Source organism: Xiphophorus maculatus, chromosome 9, assembly GCF_002775205.1.
Source record: "Xiphophorus maculatus strain JP 163 A chromosome 9, X_maculatus-5.0-male, whole genome shotgun sequence".
NCBI lineage: Eukaryota > Metazoa > Chordata > Actinopteri > Cyprinodontiformes > Poeciliidae > Xiphophorus > Xiphophorus maculatus.
The window spans coordinates 17,218,164-17,237,861 of record NC_036451.1 but is presented as its reverse complement, the minus strand read 5'-3'; the positions used below and the strand labels follow the sequence as shown (position 1 = coordinate 17,237,861).

Below are 19,698 nucleotides of genomic sequence, written 5' to 3'. Positions count from 1 at the left end.
GAGCATTTGCAATTGATCCTATCAGCCATATTTTTTCTTATTGGTTCTGTTACATAACGTAAAGAAAGAAAAACATTTTTTGCAGCAAAATGTTTATTTCACCACCAACCAAAAAGCTCAAATAAATAGATTTTCTATTTCACATTCATTCAAAGTGCAAGCCTTTAAGAAATCAACCTTTGTCCTGCTAAAAATGTATCTTGAGCTTGATGCTAATAGTTGATTTGGCACATAAAAAAGCAAACGAAAGCAATGACATTTACCTTGTTAGGATCTTTAACCATTATTGAGGTGATTAATGTCAACTGGCAAACAATTACAAATGGCTTCTTCTGTCCATGTCTAGCACCACCCGGCTGCCCATGTATCACCACTTTTCCATAATAAATAGAGATAATAGATTTAGGTTCTCCTTGATCAGACTGCATCATTTTATGAGAAGCTTCTTCCAGCTTTGTGGGATAGTGGCACTCCAGATGTGATGCATGGATTAAAGGTTTCCAGTGGTTGAGTGTTTTGGAGATTGAGTTTTGTATCAGTCGTCATCACCAGGCATTCTCACCCTCCCAGTTGAGGTCATCTCCATCTCCCCAGCCATCTGCTTCAGCCTTAAAAACAGACCAACACAGGAACAAGTGAAACATCTTTATTAAAAAGGTACATTTGAAAGTCACAGAAACTTGTTTCAGACATAAAACCACCATTCTTTGGGCATAAATTATCAAGCAGAATGAAGACTTTCAATTGTGCAAGTTAATTAGTTGTGACAGCCAAACATAATCTAGTGACCCACACACATTTGATCATTAACTGAATTGGTTTTTCTAATTATAAATACAACTTTAAAATAATAAGTCTCTATATAATGATTCATCTACCATAAATGGATTCAATAACAATTGAAAAACCCACCTCAGACGGGTTAGCTGCTGCAAACTTGGCAGTGAGTGTTACAGTATCAATGGATGAGCCCATCTCAAGAGTTTTATCTGAAAAGACCGCTGACGTTCCTGTGACATGCACACTTCTCTCCTCTAGAGGCAGCAGAGCGGTTGAAGATAACTTGATGTCCGGCACCATGTCCGCAAACAAATCCAGTTCTGGGTCTTTCTCTACCTTCTTTTTCACCTTAATAGTGAACTCCTCCCCCAGACCTCCTGTCCTGTCGCTCTTCATTGGCACTGCTGATTTGGGCACTGGGGCTGACGGTCTTAGTGGTTTCTGGAAATCCTTTTGACTCCAGTCATTGTCCCATGAAGAAATATCCTTGGCCTGTGTCGACTGATACAGCGCCGAGGTCAGCTTTAGGGGTTTGGAGGATTTCAGTGTCGACGGTTCAGGAATCGGATTAGCGCATGTAGTGGTGCTCCCTCTGGAAAGTGTTAGAATCAGTGAATCTGCAGAAGGAGCTGTAGGGGAGAGATCCAACGTCGGCTCAGGGTCCTCAAAGTCATCCCAAGGCTCCTCCTCTGCATTTTCATTTGGGAGTCTGCTGCTAATAGCATCACCTCCCTCTGATGCCTTAATGTGGATGTGGACAGACTGCGCATTTCTACTTTCTCCCACATCGTTTTCAGTCCAGTCAGGCCAGTCCTCCACAGGGCCCTCTAGCCTGTCAGCCTGCTCCGAACCGAGGAACACTTCCTGTCTATTATCCTCATGAAAGCCGTTTAAGGTTAAAGGCATTTTTTGGCTTTTATCTGGAAAACACAGCAAATAGGCCACACTGAATTTCAGCTACAATAAAGTCGACACCCAACTTAAACAGCTTGAAGGTCTTACCAGATGATGGCGGAATCACCCTCGGCTTCTCTTGTGTGCCTGTCAAGTTTCCCATGTGGCTGAGGACCGAGCCTTTGGTCTCTGATGGTTTGGGGAGCATATTCAGGAATTTGGAGGGTTGAACCATCTGAGAGTTTGAGCTTCCAACTATGTGAACAGGAGAAGCTAAGGAAGACAAGTAAAATGTCATTAGTGCTGCTAGTGCATGCTGTCAGTAAAACCTGTTTCTCCCCTCTATATGCTAGTAAGCAAACATTATTTGAAGAACTTGTTTACAAATTTTAAAATGGATTAAATTAATCTGGATAATCCTTTTGGATACTAAACATGGAGTCCAACAATATAAACGTGGAGTCTAACAATAGGTGCATCAGCTTTTATCTCAATGAGGAGTTCCTTACTTTCAGGTGTGACCTCTGCAGACTTGGTAAAACTTGGTGTTGTGCGTTTAAAGATCTTGCTTCTGTCTCCACCAACAACCACGTGAGCTCCCAGTAAAGGCACCAACACAGCAAGACTTTGCAGTGTCATGGCAACCAGAGAGTCATTGGTGTCTCTCATGCCCAACAAAACCTGTAGCCAGTAAAAAAAAAGAAAAAGTGGAGACTAAATTTATATAAAACAGTTTATAAAGTACTAGGTTGCATCCACACGGAAATGGCAATAATTGGATTTATAAGAATGCTTAAAAATAGAAGTTGATCGAAGAAATGCAGACAAAACGTTCAGAAATATGAAAATAAGGTTGACTGAAAGAAATAAAGGTACGGATAACTTCTCCAGAAGTGCAAGAATGAGAGAAATGTCTTGACCTGAGCAAGAGTCTTTAATTTGGAAAAAAAAATTAATTAATGGTTTTAACACTTGCATTCATCATTCTATGGATGGAAAAATTGTTTTAAAAATAACATTCAGGATTTTGAAGGAAAACAAAATGTGTATATTTTTAATGGCCCTGAATCACAAAGAAGGATATGGTCATGTTGTCCAAATTGTATTAACTGTTTTTTATTTTCAAAATTGTAATTAAAACGGATGCTACTTTAAACTCGACGTCAAATACAAGCAGGTGTAAAAAGAACAAAAAGGGACCAAGATTACATCCCTGGGGGACACCACTTGGACAAGCTGTTGATGACGACAAGTTCTTCAGTTAAACGGTGAAGATTTGGTCTGTCAATTACTCATGGAAGGTGACTACTTTTGTTTGGTAACTTTACATCAACTAGTTTTAGCCCTTGATTTATTATAGACTCATTGTGATATAACCTGAAATAAATCTGAAAGAAATATAACTTACTGCTATATTTCTCTCTCTATTTTTTTTTACTATTTTACCAACTTCACAACCAGGAGTAGGTAAGTGATGACAGTGGGGTTTACATGACAAAGATACTGCAATCACAATAACAGAAGTAACATTTGGTCATAAAAAAATAGGACATGTATTGTCAAATTTGGTTGATAATATGTGACATAACTTTTGCCCCAACAAAAGAGGACCAAGACTACAACTAAAACAAATTATTTCTGGTCTAGCTGCTTGCACTGCACTAAACTGAAACAAATCCAAAACACTTTGACACCTGTGTGTGTGTTCAGTAATAACACAGAACTGAGCTTTTACCTGAGGTAGAATCTGATTTTTTAGTTCATCGTGGGAAAAGAATTCGGCGTAGATGTGGATGTGAGTCAAGAGCACAATCCGAATGTGCTCTTCGTTTATTTCGTAGAGTCTAAGCAGCTGAGGAATCACATGTTTCTGATGAAGGGACACAGACAGCAGACAATCCTCACTGCCGTCACCTTGACTGGAATCTGTCCACAAAGGTGAAATTATGAGTTTTTAGTCATATTTTTACTTGTTTAAACATATCTTTGTCAAGTTACTTGACATATTCTTGATAAAATGCCATAGTACCCTTTTTTGGTCTCAACAGATGAGGGAGGAAGCTCTTGACGGCCATGGGTTCTGCAAAAACAAGGGAGTGGAGAAGTTTGGGGACAAGGCGTGAAGCAATCAGCTCTTCAGGAAGGTTCTGGACACGGTCAAGGAGAAACCTGAAATATAAAAAAAAATATGTAAAAAGTCAAAGACAATTTAGACGACATTATAATTTACAATCCCTTTTCAAAGTATTCAGACTCCTAAAACAGTTTAAACATTTGTCCCCTTGCAAGTATACACTTTAATGCATTTTATTGGATTCTATGTGATGGATGAAAGTTGAAAGTCTTAAGAATGTAACATTTATATTCAGCCCCATTTACTCTTGCAGCTTACAGTATGTGGTTATAACATGACAAATGTACAATATTTTACGGGATATCAATACGTTTGCAACGCATTGCAAATTATGAGTACACCTAATATTAGATTTAAACAAAACAAATTATTACTTAAAAAATTCATTTTTTTCCTCTTCGGTCTTCAGCGTGAGGGTCTTCAGAAAATTCATCACTTCCAGAAAGTCATTCCTATTCACAGGAAAAAAACCATTTAAAAACGATGTGTTTAAAATCAAAGTTTTGTCAGTTTAAAACGCTGCAAATGCAAGTGAAAGAAATGCACAAAAACCTGAAGAAGCTGTGATTGAGCAAGGTGCTGAGTGGAGGTCGAGCCAGGGGGTCAGAGTTCAGCAGGCCTGCCTGCAGGGTTTTTGTCAGACTGTCAGAGAGCTCTTGTGACACTAGAAAGAACACAGAAAAGAGCAGAGTAAGTAAATGAAGTGAAATTTAACAATTTGCAACCAGATTTTCATCAAGTCATCTCCACTCACCATAGTCATTCAGCAGAGGGAGCAGAGCCTCCACCATTGTACCAAACGAGTAACAGTCCCGAGCGTGAGCATGGTTGTCTGGAAGGATTTTAAAGTCTTCCACCTGTTAACAATGTCTTTTTTTTAATGAAAATGTAGGAGGGAGAATTTTTTCACATTTTTGTAATAAAGTCAAACCCACTGACCTGCTCTTCAGGAGGAACACAGGAGGCCTCTCTAGCACTCTGAATGCTATCTAGAAACTGACACAGAAATAAGTCAAATGAACTGATCCGTTGAAAACTGAGTTTCCAAAACTTCTTTACTCTTAACATGCATGTGAAAATTCACCCAAAGAATATTTGATAACAATGAATTTGCTACTATTCCATCTTCTACCTCTGGAGTTGCTTCAGAGAACTTGCACACAGTCTCCATCCCTCCCAGCTTCCAGTGGCCGTCTTCACTGACGAACACAGAGGAAACGCAGACGTTGTTGTGGCTCGATTTACCCTGAAGAACGAGAAGCATCCAAGTTTTAACACAAGAGAGGCAAACAGAAAATGTCCACCCGGGTTGCTGGCAACAGAAGCAAATGGATCCTCGTCTTGCTCACCCTCTCGTGCAGAAAGATGAGTGCCTGCAGGACGTCGTAGATGCCGGCGCAGATTTCCTCCGGGGACAGGCTGTCTAACAGCAGCTCCAGCGGCTGGACGTGTTCCGTTACGAGATGGATGCCGCCGTCCTGCACCGAGCAGGACAGGAAGCGCAGCAGACACGGGTGCCTCAGCGTCTTTAGATGCTGCAGTACGTGAAAAGTGGGTTAATTAGTTGTGCACTTAAATTGATTCTGCTGCATTTGTTTTGTGTATGTAAAATATGCATTTCAAACGCTTAATATTTTATGACTACAACTTAAAGCATCAGACGTTCACAGGCTCTTCAAAGCAGTCAAACCAAAGCCTATTTCATTAAGAGGACATTGTGTTTTTAAACACTTCGTTAAGGAAATAAGTCAATATTTCTTTGCTTTGGAGTTGCAAAGTCGTGTGAACCTCTAGGAGAAACAGCGAACAGGAAGGTAAATTTGCAAAAACTTTGAGAGCTTCCTGTTCAAGGACACATTTCAATGTTTTTATCCCTGAGCCACTTAGATATCACTTCTGTCCTAAAACATAGTACTCTATTATATTATTATTAATCACCAAATCATTCTTGGTTCGTTGCTCAGGGTTGGTTTCTCCATGTTTGCGTCTTTCCTGCTACATGACACAAGGCCACTGCTCAAAGCTATGTGCACAGAAATACTTAAATCTGTCTGCTGCCAACCATCTCCTATAGTGCCAACGTGTCCAACTCTTGTCCTTAAGAGCCAGTGTGCTGCGTAATTTGGATTCTCTCCAAGTTGAACACATCTGAATAAAATAAATGGTTTATTATCAGGCTGCTGCAAAACAGAATGGCAAACTGAACAAGTTATTTAGTTGTCTCAAGGGACACACCTGTACATGCAGGGCACTGAGTCTTAAGAACCTGAAGTTGGACATACCAGCTTGAGCTGAACCATCTACAAGAAATCTCCCTCCCGCCCCTCCACTAGTGAGCTAATTATCGATTTGGGTCCAACCTTTCTAACCTGATATGCTCTTTAAATATTAAGTATTGAAAATACCACTTGTTTCATTACATATAATCTTGGTGGACAAAAGAAGAAGGATTTGAGGCAAACTCCTATTTAAGTAACCATTCTTCTCTTCCATCATTATCAAAATGAAAGTGATAACCTCGTTCAAACAATGTTCACTTAAGAAATGCTAGCAGGTCATTTAGTAGCAGGGATAAAATAATGTACAAATGAGTTTTGTGATTATCCTGTTACCACCACAGCAAATTGCTGTCATGAAAGGTCATCAGAAATGAAGACTTGTTTTAATCTCAAACTTGTGTATTAGACAGTTTCACAAAAGATTGCTTAATCTTTGAGAGACTTTTACATTAAATAAAAACATGTCTGTAGCTGATATTATCTTTTTAAATTGATTGAGGAGGCAAAATCTACATTGCCACACTGAACGAAATTGTTTTGCAGACTAATCAATGATAACTTATTATAGGAATCAGGAGTAAAAACAAATGCAGTAAGTGCAAATACTCCACAGCTGCAGAGAAAGGCCTTTATACGAGTTCACCTTAGCAGCTTTGTTGACTTTGTCTTCATTGTCCCGCTTGTGAACAAACACAGACGCAGGCTTCCCGTCCTGGAGAACCGCCGAGTACATGGTGGGTCCGGAGGGCAGGGTCAGCAGCGGCTCCTCCAGCAGAGTGCAGCCCCGCGCCGCGCTGCTCTCTGCGCCCATGGCCGCTTGTCTTCCTGCCGAACGAACCGGTGTGACTCCTTGTCTCTTACACACGTACACGTGAACACCTGTTTGAGGGTGAGGCGGACATACCTGAGATCCTGGACTGGACGGACCAGCAGCCGCTCCGCGCTCAGTTAGCAGCTGCTGCTACTCTCGCCTCGCTGGCTAACCCAGCAGCGCTAGCCAGCTTGTCGGCCGCTCTTTCTCGTCCAAACCGTCATTTTAAATCACAGGTTACTGCTAATTCAGACAAATGCATTAACAAAATATTAGAACGCTAAGAAACATGCATAACTCCTGTTTATCGTTCGACTCTAAACCTTCCAGCTATTACTGCGATGCTGTAAACAGAGGTTCTTCCGGGAACGACTAAACCATCAAACAGGGGGGGGGGGATATAAAGATGAAAAGTATCAATGATAGTACAGGGTTAAATTGCTTTAAATAACGCATAGAAAGTGTCAAGCATATTATTTGAAAACATTAAAGCATTATAATCGGAAAATGTATCCTTGAATTAGCTTTTAACTGTTTAACATATTCGCAACTGATACACCTCATGTTTTACTAAGTGGTTGCAACCAAAGTGGTACGAGATAACGCAGGTGACTTCCACATGGTGTTGAAAATGAACATAGAGAACTAGACACAAGAAAAGTGAAATACATGTTCAAAAAAATAGATTTATTTGGTCTCAGTTAAAGAAAATGTTGTTTGTCTGAACATTTAGGTCGAAATTGTCAGCAGATAAGAGAGGCTCACTAGAAGGACCTGCATGTCGGTTTTGTGCTTTCAAATGACCAGAACTGCATGCAGAGTGGCATACCAGACATCATCAAGGTGGAGTCGTAGCAGAGATTTAAAGGTGATTCTGGCTCTTTTAATCGTTTTAAAAATATAATGTTCACGTAGTAACCAACAATGTGTTGAAAACATATTGGTTGAGGCCCCTGTTTTGGTCAGTTATTGAGGGATCTTGGGAATAATAATAAAAACTGTGTAAGAGGAGCTTTCACTGTGTTTGAGTAAACAGAATTGAGTAAGCAGTCAAAATTAGTATCGTGTATAATTTTTACTATGTTCAGCCTCAATAATAAGGTAAAGACTAGTTCCCCTTTCCAGTTAAGGATTCAGTTGGAGCCACTTCCACCCCACCTCTAATGGAGTCTACTGAGGTGATATGGACATCTGGTCAATACTTCTCATTTATCTATTAATTAATTTTTAATACATTTTTGGACATGTCCTACAAGAAGTAATTTTCTTTTTGGCTTTGAGACATATTGTGACCCATGTATTGCACACAAGCGGCCGAAATGGGTTTTCTCCGTAGGGTGTCTGGGCTCTCCCTTAGAGATAGGGTGAGAAGCTCAGTCATCCGGGAGGGACTGAGAGTAGAGCTGCTGCTCCTTCACATCGAGAGGAGCCAGTTGAGGTGGCTCGGGCATCTGGTCAGGATGCCTCCTGGACGCCTCCCTGGTGAGGTGTTCCGGGCACGTCCCTCCGGGAGGAGGCCCCGGGGAAGACCCAGGACACGCTGGAGGGACTATGTCTCTCGGCTGGCCTGGGAACTCCTTGGGATTCCCCCGGAAGAGCTGGAAGAAGTGGCCGGGGAGAGGGAAGTCTGGGCCTCCCTTCTGAAGCTGCTACCCCCGCGACCCGACCCCGGATAAGCGGAAGAAGATGGATGGATGGATGGATGGATGGATGGATGGATGGTATTGCACACTGTGGCAACTAGTGATGTAATATGGCTAATACCACAATATTTGAAAGTAACTTAATATTTTGCCCGTATTAAATGTATTAAAGCCTATCATGCCAAAATGTGATACAACTTTTTAGCCAGTCATGCAATTCAACTTTGCCAATAGTAACTTATTAAATTATTGACTGGTAACTGGCATAAAGGAACACTTATTTGAAAATGACACTTCCAAGAAATTAATTCTAGATTATTTATCCATCTATAGAATTATGAATTTTTATATCTACACATTATGTTTAAAAAATATATGTACAATATATTTTTCAATTGGGATTTGCAGCCATAGCAAATTACCTAAAATTGCAAGGTATTATAATATAAGTAATTATTTAAGAGTTATTAAATCTTAAAAACTTTTTTAAAAAGTGATATGCCAGTCATATATCTCACTTCCTCATTGGTATTACAGGATAGGATAAAAAAAAAACTTGATCATATTGTCTGCAAGTTATTAAATTTCTGGCAATTATTATATTGCTGGTTGCTACATGCAGCATTGTGGTATTGTTTTAATTACTATACTGTTGATGTGCAGTGTTTAATTTTATCATTGTAATAATCATTAATTTGATACCACTGCAACCATGTGTATGCGTCACTTTGGAATGCAGCCATTTAAATTGTAAGAACTTTTGTTCTTAGCAACTTTAGCTGAGTTTTACAAAAAAAAAACATGCTTATGAATGCTGCCTACCTACATGTCAGGTTTAAGTCATAATTCAGCGACCTTAATGACTTTCAGAATCACTTTTAGTTCAGTTTACAATCACTTGTTGTGAAGTGTTACATTTAAGCAAAGGAGCATTCAGAACAGCCCGATTGTGTCTTTTTTAGACAAATATAAAGATCATATTTTTGCTTTTGTTGCCTCAAAGCATTTGTGTGAACATTCAAGTCATGTTTTCACTTCAAAATACTAACTAAATGTGTCTGTAATAAATAAATATGTATTATGAGTTGTTGAAATACCTCCACTAAGATGCCTTAGCATCAATTTATAACCTATTTTCATCTTTACAATGATACACTTCAGCAAGTAAAACGTACATATCTCGCTGTATGTATAAATATCTTATTAAAACCATTGCAATTGTTAAAATTGTTCTGGTACTATAAACACGTTGTTTTAATCATTTACCATTTACACTAACAAGTGGCATGCACAATTTATTTCAAGCACTTTTCAAAACTGAGTACAAAATGTGAGAAAATGTTGCAAGATCAAGATGAAACTTGAAGGTTTGATCCTTGAACTGCGATATCACGCAGCATTAGATCTTATAATAGTAAGAAAAAAAAAACTTCCTTTCAGGAAGTGGTGGTGTAGATCTGATGAGAAACAAGGCTTGTTACCCCAGTGACAAAACTGCAGTAAAGAAAAAAAGCACACACACCCAAGTGTTGAGAGCAGGAAACAACATGGATGAACTCGGTAAGGTGACTTTCTTTCTCTGCTGATGATAACATGGAAACTGCATATATATGAAGCTTTAATACATAATTGAGATTACTGACCAAGATCAACTATATAAACACATCTGTGCTGTTCAGTAATTACTACAAAACAATATCATTTGGGGTATATCATGAGAAATTGTAATTGTTTATTTATTTATTTGTTTTATCAACCAGTTGTTTTTTAGTAAGTTGTTTGGTATTACAACATACAGATTCTGCTGACTGTGCTTGAGAAATGCTGATCTAACGACATGTAAATGTAAATGAGCAGTTTCAAAGTAATCGCAATATCTACAACGCGTTCCTTGCTTCAAACATGGCATCTAGTTTTCTTTTTAGCGACCAAAATTTTGACTCTTTCATTCGAAACCAGTACAATGTATATTGAATATGCTTAATTGTTTATCTCCATGTTTCCCTTTTAATAACATGTCACAAAAAGATTGCATGAAATCGCCTCAGTATTAGTCACCGCATTCTTGTGACATTAAGACAAGTTTCACTTCTGCAACGGAGCAATGTTCTCCATTTCCTCAGGAAGTCGGCTTGTATGAAACAACCTAAGTTTGTTTGCACGTTTATCCTCACAGGAAATCCACTACCGTGCAAAAAAATTATGTTTTGCTGGTTAACAAGCAGAATAATGTTCTCAGCTGTAACATTAACACTACTCGAGATGAATCTGTTACACCACAACCTATAAGCTGCTACGAAGCTTCACGATTTGCTTTCGTCTGCAGATTTGCTGTTAGAGGAGCTGGCTTTGAGTCCTACAGGTTCAAACAGTCTCCAGGAAACCACCGCTGCAACTGGTGGACAGGTGAACGAAAGAGAAAGAAATATGTTTATCATTTTAAATGGACTAAAACAAGCTCAAATATTTATGTAAACAAAATGTCAATGTAACTTCATTGTCCACACAGGCTCCAGCTGCCATTCTTGCCAGTGACAAAAAGAAAGAGAAAAACTCAGCCAGCTCTAATGTCTACAGGTAATGTATAAATGCTTGTCTGCTGTTTGTCCTGTGTTTAATGTAAAATTAAACAGAATTTTACACAGAATTTCAGTGTTCTGTTGTATCATCACCAGTAAAACATAAAATCGCTACAAGACAGCAAATATATTCATAGCTGAGGCATACAGTTTATCATATTTGCCTTACAAATATTGTTGGAATGCATAAAACAAGTAATTAGCACAGTTAGTGTGGGGTGTGTGGTAGTACATACCACACATTGTCCTTGTGTGTCGTCATTTGTATTTATAGGGGGTATGCAAATGTGTGAGCACTGAATGTCTTAAAATGACGTAACACAAAAAAAACACTTATAAAGATGTTGTAAAGAAAATAAATAAAATGCAATTTAATTTAAAAAAGGCATGCTTATAAAGCAGGCCCAAAAAACATGAATGATTCTGTGGCCCAAGTTATGGCAAAATAGCCAAGTTTTCTAAAATACTGTAGCAGTTTCCTAAAGAGTGGATAAGAGCTGAGTCAGGCTTATATGCATGTATGTCAGGTTACAAACCACTGACACACGACAGAGTTTGTGTCAAGTCTGACAGATGAAATAAGTTAAACAACATCTTGGCAACAAAACAACAAAGCAGTTGAGTAAACACACAGAAGGACGTAATTGGAAGTAAGCTTAAGTGGTAGTCATAAGACAGTGATCAGAAGGAGGATGATGTCAGAGCAGAAAAAAAGAAGCAAAAGAGGACACAAACAAAATAAATGGATCAAAGCTAATTAAAACAGTTACTAAAAAAGGCATATAACAACCGAAAAACAAGACATTTGTAAAAGATCAGCTCATCGTAAACAGAAACCACTAAAAGCCCACGGACCATGATGAGAACATGTTTTTCTTGTCTCCACCAGTTAAAACTTTACTATGTGAAGCAAACATGTAACATCATGATCCAGCAAGGCCACATGTCTTCTGAATCAGAAAAAAAAAAAAAAAAATCCTATAATCTGATGGATCACAGTGTAACATTCAATGCAAGTTCATTAATTTGGTACATGCATGCAATGTTTTGGAGCAACAAATGTTCAGCATAAAAGGAAAAAAAAACCTTTGTAAATTAGCTTAACACATAAATTATCTGATCTTTATGTGGTTCTAACTAGTACAAAATCATGCACTATGATATTTTATAAATAGTTGAAACCAAAAATCTTAAAGATTTAGAAAAGTTAAGCACATTCATCTGAATGCTACTTTCAGCAAGACAATTCCAAACAACGCATTTCGTGTGGTTGCAAATTTAGATAAGTTTTTCATAGTATGATAATTTTATTTTTAAAATATTTTGCTATTTTGTGTTTAATAGAAGATTAAAGTGTTGAAAACAATGTCTTCTTGTTTCAATCTACCCTTCAGACATGCTCATAGTTTATTTGTTTATGAGTTAAGTTATGCTGTTCTGGCTTTTTCGGATTTTACTAAATATATTTTAAATTGCTTTCAACCACCATAAAATACATTTAAAAGCCAAATATGCTTTAACAAATCTATTCCCAATATTATTTAGTTAAGCACCTAAAACACGGGCAAAAATAGAACTGTAAATTTGGTCTCTAAATGCTTTTTATTATCGCAAAGGCTTTTGTAGCATTATCATGTATTTATTTATTATTTTTTTACATTTGTTTTTAACACAGTGACCTACCTGCGCCTGTTGCAGCTGCTCTGCCTCCGGACTCACCAACTCTAGAACTGGAGTCTATCTTGCAAGACCTGATGGGTTTAGCAGAAGGGGTCAGTATAAAGCTGTTGACCTGGATGTGTCAGGAAATGGTTATAAATGATCACAATTCACATTTTGTGTATGATAATGTCTCGTAGAAGTGATGTACTGGTAAAAAAAAGGAGTTAATTAATGATGCACAGTTGGAATCAGAAAATATTTAACCCATTTGCATAAAAATACTTTATAGAAAAGTGGATGAAAGAAAATGGATCCTTAAGAAGTTATTTTTCTAGAAAGTCCAATTAAAATACATTGACTGTGTTGCCTTGATTTGTAAACAGAAGGAATCATGTCCCTCTTGTGAATGTGTCTGGTAAAACATGATGCTACTTGCAATGTCAGAACAACAGCCCCACATCATCAGAGGCCCACCTCCATGTTTGACAGTTTTCTTCTGTTCATAAGCCTGACCCTTTGTAAGCTAAACGTATCGCTTCGTCATATAGTCAAACAGTTCAAGTTTGGTCTATCTCCCAAAACTCTTTGTTTCCATATTTCTAGTTTCCTTTCTGGCAGATATTTTGCTTTTTATGTCCCTGGTGATCCAGAGATTTTCATTTTGGATTCTTGCCATTAAACCCTTGTTTATTCAATGTGTGTATTATAGTGTCCTTTAGTCAAACACAGGGTTTTCTTAGCTATTCTGATTAAGTAACTAAAAACTTTTGATAAAATCTGGGGACTTATGATCAGGCAGGTATGCAGCTGCTCCATATGTTTTAATCTCCCTTATAATAGCAGAATATTAATATTTCTGCAAATTTTCTCACAGCGCCTTCATGTGCGGTACTTACAGTATGTCTGCCTCACAAAAAGAACAAATGAAGAATCCTTATTGAGTTTCCAAAGGCTTGACTTGTGTCGACAAGCCTTAAAACAAAGTGAATTGTTTTAAATTCATTACAGGTTATTAAAATTTTCACACAGCTTTAAAACAATATTTCATAGGTATTTAAAAACTGTGACGTTAATACATTTGTTGCACCCAAATATTGCATCTTGTTAAAGATGCAATATTTGTTAAAGATGCAACAAGTCATTAAATTAAAAAATTTAATGAGTTGAATATTTCTGATTGCGACTGTGCTATTATGGGGAGAACAAATTGGACACTTCATCAAATATTCAGTTTTTACAAAAGATATTGAAATTTATCAGCGTCTACTCTATTTTTTCCTCAAAGAAAACCATTTTATTGCAGGTAAACCCTCAAATCTTACCTTGTTTTGCTAATTAAGCGAAAGATATCAACAAAAATGTGTGAATATAGTTCACACTGCTTCAAAATAGATCATGTCGCCCTTTAGCTGAAATAACTTCAGGGAGATGCTTTTGGTAACAACCTACCAGCCTCATATGGACATGCTGCGGGTGCAGTAGAACAACATTTTAAAAATGAAATAAATTAATAAGGTTTAACACTAGAGGGCAGTATTGCACCAACATCACTATTGCACAATCTGACATAATATTTCTGTATTTGATCACTTAAGAACTTAAATCTCATGTAAAGACTAAACCTGACATTTTGACATCCATGTATCTTTATTTAGAACCACTTACCTCCATCGGCCCCTCCACCGCTGACACAGAAGCAGACTGCAAAGAAAAAAAACGAGGATGGGACATCAGGGCAGAAGGACAGCGACAGCAGCAGTAGCAGCGGCCCAGCAAGTTCCAACCCAAAACCCTCGATCCAGACGCAGAAAACAGATTCTATAGATGACCTGCTTGGAGGGCTGAGCTCGGACCTGGAGAAGATCGGTGTGCGCACCACAGCCAAAGGCCACTGTGCTGCATGCAACAAATGCATTGTTGGAAAGGTAAAACGTGAACCTTTAAATTTAACTATAGTCAAAGCAGTCTTTTTCACTTCATTTGACTTTTGTTGTTTAGATGATCACAGCTCTGGGTGAGGTGTGGCACCCTGAGCACTTTGTGTGTATGGTGTGTAAGGAGGAGCTGAGCACAACAGGCTTCTTTGAGAGAGAGGGACGGCCGTATTGTGACAAAGACTACCATCAGCTCTTTTCTCCACGCTGCGCCTACTGCCAGGGGCCGATATTGCAGGTATAATAAGAAACTCCAATTATGCAGTATTACACTTTATGTAAAGCATCTTAAATAACAAACTTAATCTCAGCTTCTCTTTTTGTTTCCCGATTCATGTCCTAAATTGTCCATTACATCCATTAATCCTCACTGTAAAATTTCGACGACTGCATGATGACATGTTGGATGTTGTTATTTTTTTTTCTTGGCCAAGATCACATGTTATGCTAATAAATAAAAGGAAAACCCATACTGGTGGTTTTTCAGACTGGGATTACCTCATGCTATAAACCAAAGACATTAATGAGAAACTAATGCAGCATCCCTGATGATTCCCTTCATGTGGCTCACGGTCCATTTTTTTTGTGTTTGTTCACATTTAGCTACGAGAGATGAGAAAAACGTCAATAATCCCCAAAGAAAGTAAAAGAGAGATGTAGTATTTTTGGTGTTTTTTTTTCCACCAGAACATCTTGACAGCTCTGGACCAAACTTGGCACCCAGAGCACTTCTTCTGCACACACTGCGGAGACCTGTTTGGGCCAGACGGTGAGATGTTTGATAATTTATTTGCCTCAGCATAAAAATAATATTTAGCACACATATCAGCGTATCCCGTATCTATCCAAGGCTTCCTGGAGAAGGATGGAAAACCATACTGCTGCAAGGACTTCTACCACCTTTTTGCTCCCAAATGTTCAGGCTGTGGGGAGTCCGTTAGAGAGAACTACCTGACTGCAGCCAATGGCACCTGGCATCCAGAGTGCTTCGTCTGCGCAGTGAGCCTCCAACACAGACCACACACACGGCTCCGGCTCACACACAACCTTGAGAATAAATGAGACAGATACCCACACACTTGCTTTGTTTGCATCGGTTTGACCACAGGGCTGATGCAAACCATATGCATGATGAAAATGTTGCGGTGGAAATGTTGCAGATAAATCAAGGGAACCATATTCTCTCTGTGTGGGTATCTTTTATATTGTCTTCAAAGCCACCGCTGTGTAGAGCAGTCGGTTAAATACGGTTCCGTCTGCTGCACTTCTCTCTTTACTCGGTCAGCTGCATTTCAAGATATTAATTGCGCAGAGTTCTGAAAACGTAGAGGTAAAAATGGCACCTTTATGTTTTTTCTGTTCTACAAAGTGAATTTTATTTTTTTTAACAATCTAGGACATTCAACAACTTAAGCCCATGAATATAATTGCAATAAATGTGAATATATACAGTGTGATACAGTGATGTGTATGCAGTACAATTAAACTAAAAAACAAAGATATCTGTTAAAAGAAAAAAAAAGTGGAAAAGAAGCAATAACATAGCTGAATAAGTGTGCACTGTTAAACTATAACTTTGTTGAATACCTTTCAGCACTCTTTATGCTTTAGTAGAAGTTCTGCATTCCACATCTTAACTGGAGTTAATAGTTTGATAGGGTGGGGTAACTTTTACAGAATAGAGTGAGCAAACTGGCAAAAGTTGTCCAACCCTGTCAGACTAAGTGAACGTGTCTTATTCATAGCCCTCAAAGTTTCTGTCAAACTTTCTTTTTTCTGACTTTGGCTTTGCAATAACATGCTTAACTTTACTTCCATGAAGTCATGATTTTGTGGACTTCTAGGTATGCTTGGAAATACAGTGATGAAGAAAAATTGCATTATTCTAGCCAGTAACCGAATGCTTTGGATGAATGCTGACTTACATTTGCCACAATGCATGTTTGTCAAAAAACCCAGTTCCGCTTGAAGAAAAGTAACTCCAGACTATGATGCTGCCTTCACCAGAGTTCACCTTAGTCTTTGTGTTCTTTTGGTAATATTTAGTGTTTTATAGTTTGGATTTGTTCCAACTAAAAAATGAAAACACCCTTAAATCTAGATGTTCACTTTAGAAGAAAGCTTTATGTTTAACAGCTCCTCTCCTGTGTTGAGAACAGATTTTATTTGAGCATTTAAAAACAAAACCAGGACTTGGCAGAAATTCGTGCAGCTCCTTAACATTTGTACAATGTGATCTTCTGGAGCCTTTGTTCCCTCTCTACAGGCTATGGCTTAAACTACAAGTTACAAATCAGCAAATGTTGGGAAGATTTTGCTGGGACAGCTGGACTTTATTAGTGATGAATCACATTCACTATAATTGATGTTAGGCATTTACCCAAAAAGACTGAACAGTGGAGTCAGGTTCTTCAATATAGTTTGAGCTTCAGGGCAGACACACTTATGCAACCTCTGCACCACCAACTACGGCCAAACAATATCTGTTTACCATCCAATAATTAATTATCAGAGATTACAGGGTTCTTAAAAAAAAACATGAAACAGAATTTAGGAACTCAATAGGATATTTACTTCCTAGCTCCAGAACAACTTGGGGGTGTGCCCAGACTGGATAATGTAAACAAACAAGCACCTTATTAGAGCCAACCTTCTTATAAATAACAGGTTCTTTTGCAAGACAAAGCTGTTAACAATATGTTCTCAGTGTTAATCCCACTGCAAGATGGGTATTTTTTTTATCCAGTCAGTCATCCCTATTCTGTCTATATGAATATGTACAATGATGATGAATGATGCAAATATGTCCTAGTAGCCTGATATAGAAAAATTAAAAATAACTTTAGCTACATGAAGGTGCAACTACACAAATCTGCACACTGTATCAATTATTAAAGTTTTGTACGTTTTGTAATGCATCTAAAAACTGTGCAGACCAAATTACTGGGCTTTTCAGCGATCACATTCTCGGTTCATGAGGCCGGTTAAATATCATCAGAGATACTTTTGAATAATAGAAGCAGTGACTTGTCTTCCCTGTGGAAAATGATATTAACCAATAACTTCTTCCATGTTAAATAATGTAAAAAAACAACTAATAAATAATTATAATAATATAAATTTTATATATGAATATAATTTAGTATATAATATATTATTATTATTATTATTATTATTATTATTATTATTATTATTATTATTATTATTATTATGTGATTATTTATTTATTTATTTATTGGATTCTACGTCTATGTCTTGATTGAAGAAGATGTCTACATGTCTATTTATGAATTGACCAATCGGCCAGCAGTTTTTCATGCCGTGACATCCCGTCCCCTCCACTGTGTACAGCGAATGAAGTGGGCATAAGTTCAACTGAAAACTTTTGTTCACTTCCTCAAGTTTGAATATGGATGAGAAACATAACCTTTTTCATTCATCACAATTTGTTTAAAATGGTCAATGTTTTCGATATGCATCATTGATCATTTTTCCCCTCTATGCTGATTTCGCAGTCATTTCTTGTTTGCTACCAAGCAGTCATAAAGGCAAATTTTGAAAAGTAATCATAGACTACATTGCCAAAACTGTAACCGCAGTCTTCAAGAGTTGAGCCAATGTTGCAAATATTTTTGCTGTTTTTTAATCTGGCTGTATTCAGTCTTATTTTGACACAGAGCATCATTTTTGCTTATCCTAATCCTTCACTATCTTCTACTTCTCTTTTTAAACTCAGGACTGTCTGAAGCCGTTTAGCGATGGCTGTTTCATGGAACTGGACGGTCGGCCCCTCTGTTCCACCCACTTTCACGCCAGGCAGGGCACCCTGTGCGGGGGTTGTGGGAAGCCCATCACTGGCCGCTGTGTTTCAGCTCTCGATCGCAAGTTTCATCCTGAGCACTTTGTTTGCGCCTTTTGTCTGCGGCAACTCAGCCACGGGATCTTCAAGGAGCAGAATGGAAAGCCCTACTGTTCAGCTTGCTTCAACAAGCTCTTTCTATGAGACATTTACAGCAAGTCACTCAAAGATGAAGACATAATGTCTAATGTTGGAAGAGGATGGCTATTTTCCCACATCAGTGAGCTGAATTATCTATTATTAATAATATTGCATTCCAAGGTTGTATCTCTGTTTACTGAATGAGGTAATAAGATTCCATGCTCTTTATCCTAATACCACTAAATAAAATGTAGGACACATATGCCAAGCAAACACGGTGCACATGTATGTTTTGATCTTAATACAAATACAGCTGCTCTGTAAAAGTCTCAAAGATTCTTTTAGAGAACATGAGAGAAGGAACAAAGCGGAAAATCAAGGAAAAAGTTGGGGAGAATTTTAAAGAATGGTCAGGTTATAAATATGATATCTTTAACTTTGAACATTTATGGCACAACTGTGAATCCACTAAGATATGACGATCTGCCTAAATTGGCAAGGAGAGCATTAACTCTTAATTAAAAGAATCAACAAGAGACTCATCATAACTCTGGAAGAGGTGTTCAGTGGATCAGTGGATGAGGGCTGTACATTGGCACAGTTTGTAGCACTATTACCTCACAGCAAGAACGTCTTAAATATGGCTGGGGGTCTTGGCACATGGAGTTTCCATGTTTTCGTCTTGCATGCATTGGTTTTCTCCAGGTACTCTGCAGAATTAATCCTAGTCCCGATTCATGACTGTTAGGTAAATTGATCTCTGTAAATTGACTGTGTATGGATATTTGTCCTCTGTGTCTTTATGTTGATCTATGATGGCCTAGCAACCTGTCCAGGGTTACTCCATGATCTGTGGAGATAGGCACCAAGGCCTGAATTGAACAGACAATTCAGTCGTGGTCTGGTTTATTTAAAAGAAATGCATGCTGCTCTTCTCTTGTTTCTATTTGTAATCAACTACTTATCAACCTCTTTCCACATCCCAATTGTGTTTCACTTTGTGTTGCTTGATCACATAAAATCGCACTACAATACATGGGAT

The 19,698-nt window shown here is 38.0% G+C and overlaps 2 protein-coding genes across 2 annotated transcripts; one reads left to right on the top strand and one right to left on the bottom strand.

Annotated features, from left to right (window-relative positions):
• Positions 1–106: 106 nt before the first annotated feature.
• Positions 107–7,266, bottom strand: scyl3 (SCY1 like pseudokinase 3). The gene is made up of 14 exons (XM_005795653.3): positions 6,992–7,266; positions 6,731–6,912; positions 5,158–5,343; positions 4,941–5,054; positions 4,748–4,804; positions 4,563–4,665; positions 4,361–4,472; positions 4,183–4,260; positions 3,704–3,843; positions 3,410–3,600; positions 2,184–2,355; positions 1,783–1,947; positions 913–1,700; positions 107–608 (listed from the first exon to the last, which is right to left on the bottom strand). The coding sequence occupies exons 2-14, from the start codon at positions 6,896–6,898 to the stop codon at positions 546–548; spliced, it is 2,337 nt and encodes a 778-aa protein (XP_005795710.1). The 5' UTR covers positions 6,899–6,912; positions 6,992–7,266; the 3' UTR covers positions 107–545.
• A 2,756-nt stretch (positions 7,267–10,022) lies between these two features.
• lpxn (leupaxin) lies at positions 10,023–18,918 on the top strand. The gene is made up of 9 exons (XM_005795753.2): positions 10,023–10,101; positions 10,868–10,947; positions 11,051–11,118; positions 12,796–12,892; positions 14,438–14,707; positions 14,781–14,954; positions 15,404–15,485; positions 15,567–15,715; positions 18,453–18,918. Exons 1-9 carry the CDS (start codon positions 10,089–10,091, stop codon positions 18,717–18,719), a joined length of 1,200 nt encoding a protein of 399 aa, XP_005795810.1. The 5' UTR covers positions 10,023–10,088; the 3' UTR covers positions 18,720–18,918.
• The last annotated feature ends 780 nt before the right edge of the window (positions 18,919–19,698 follow it).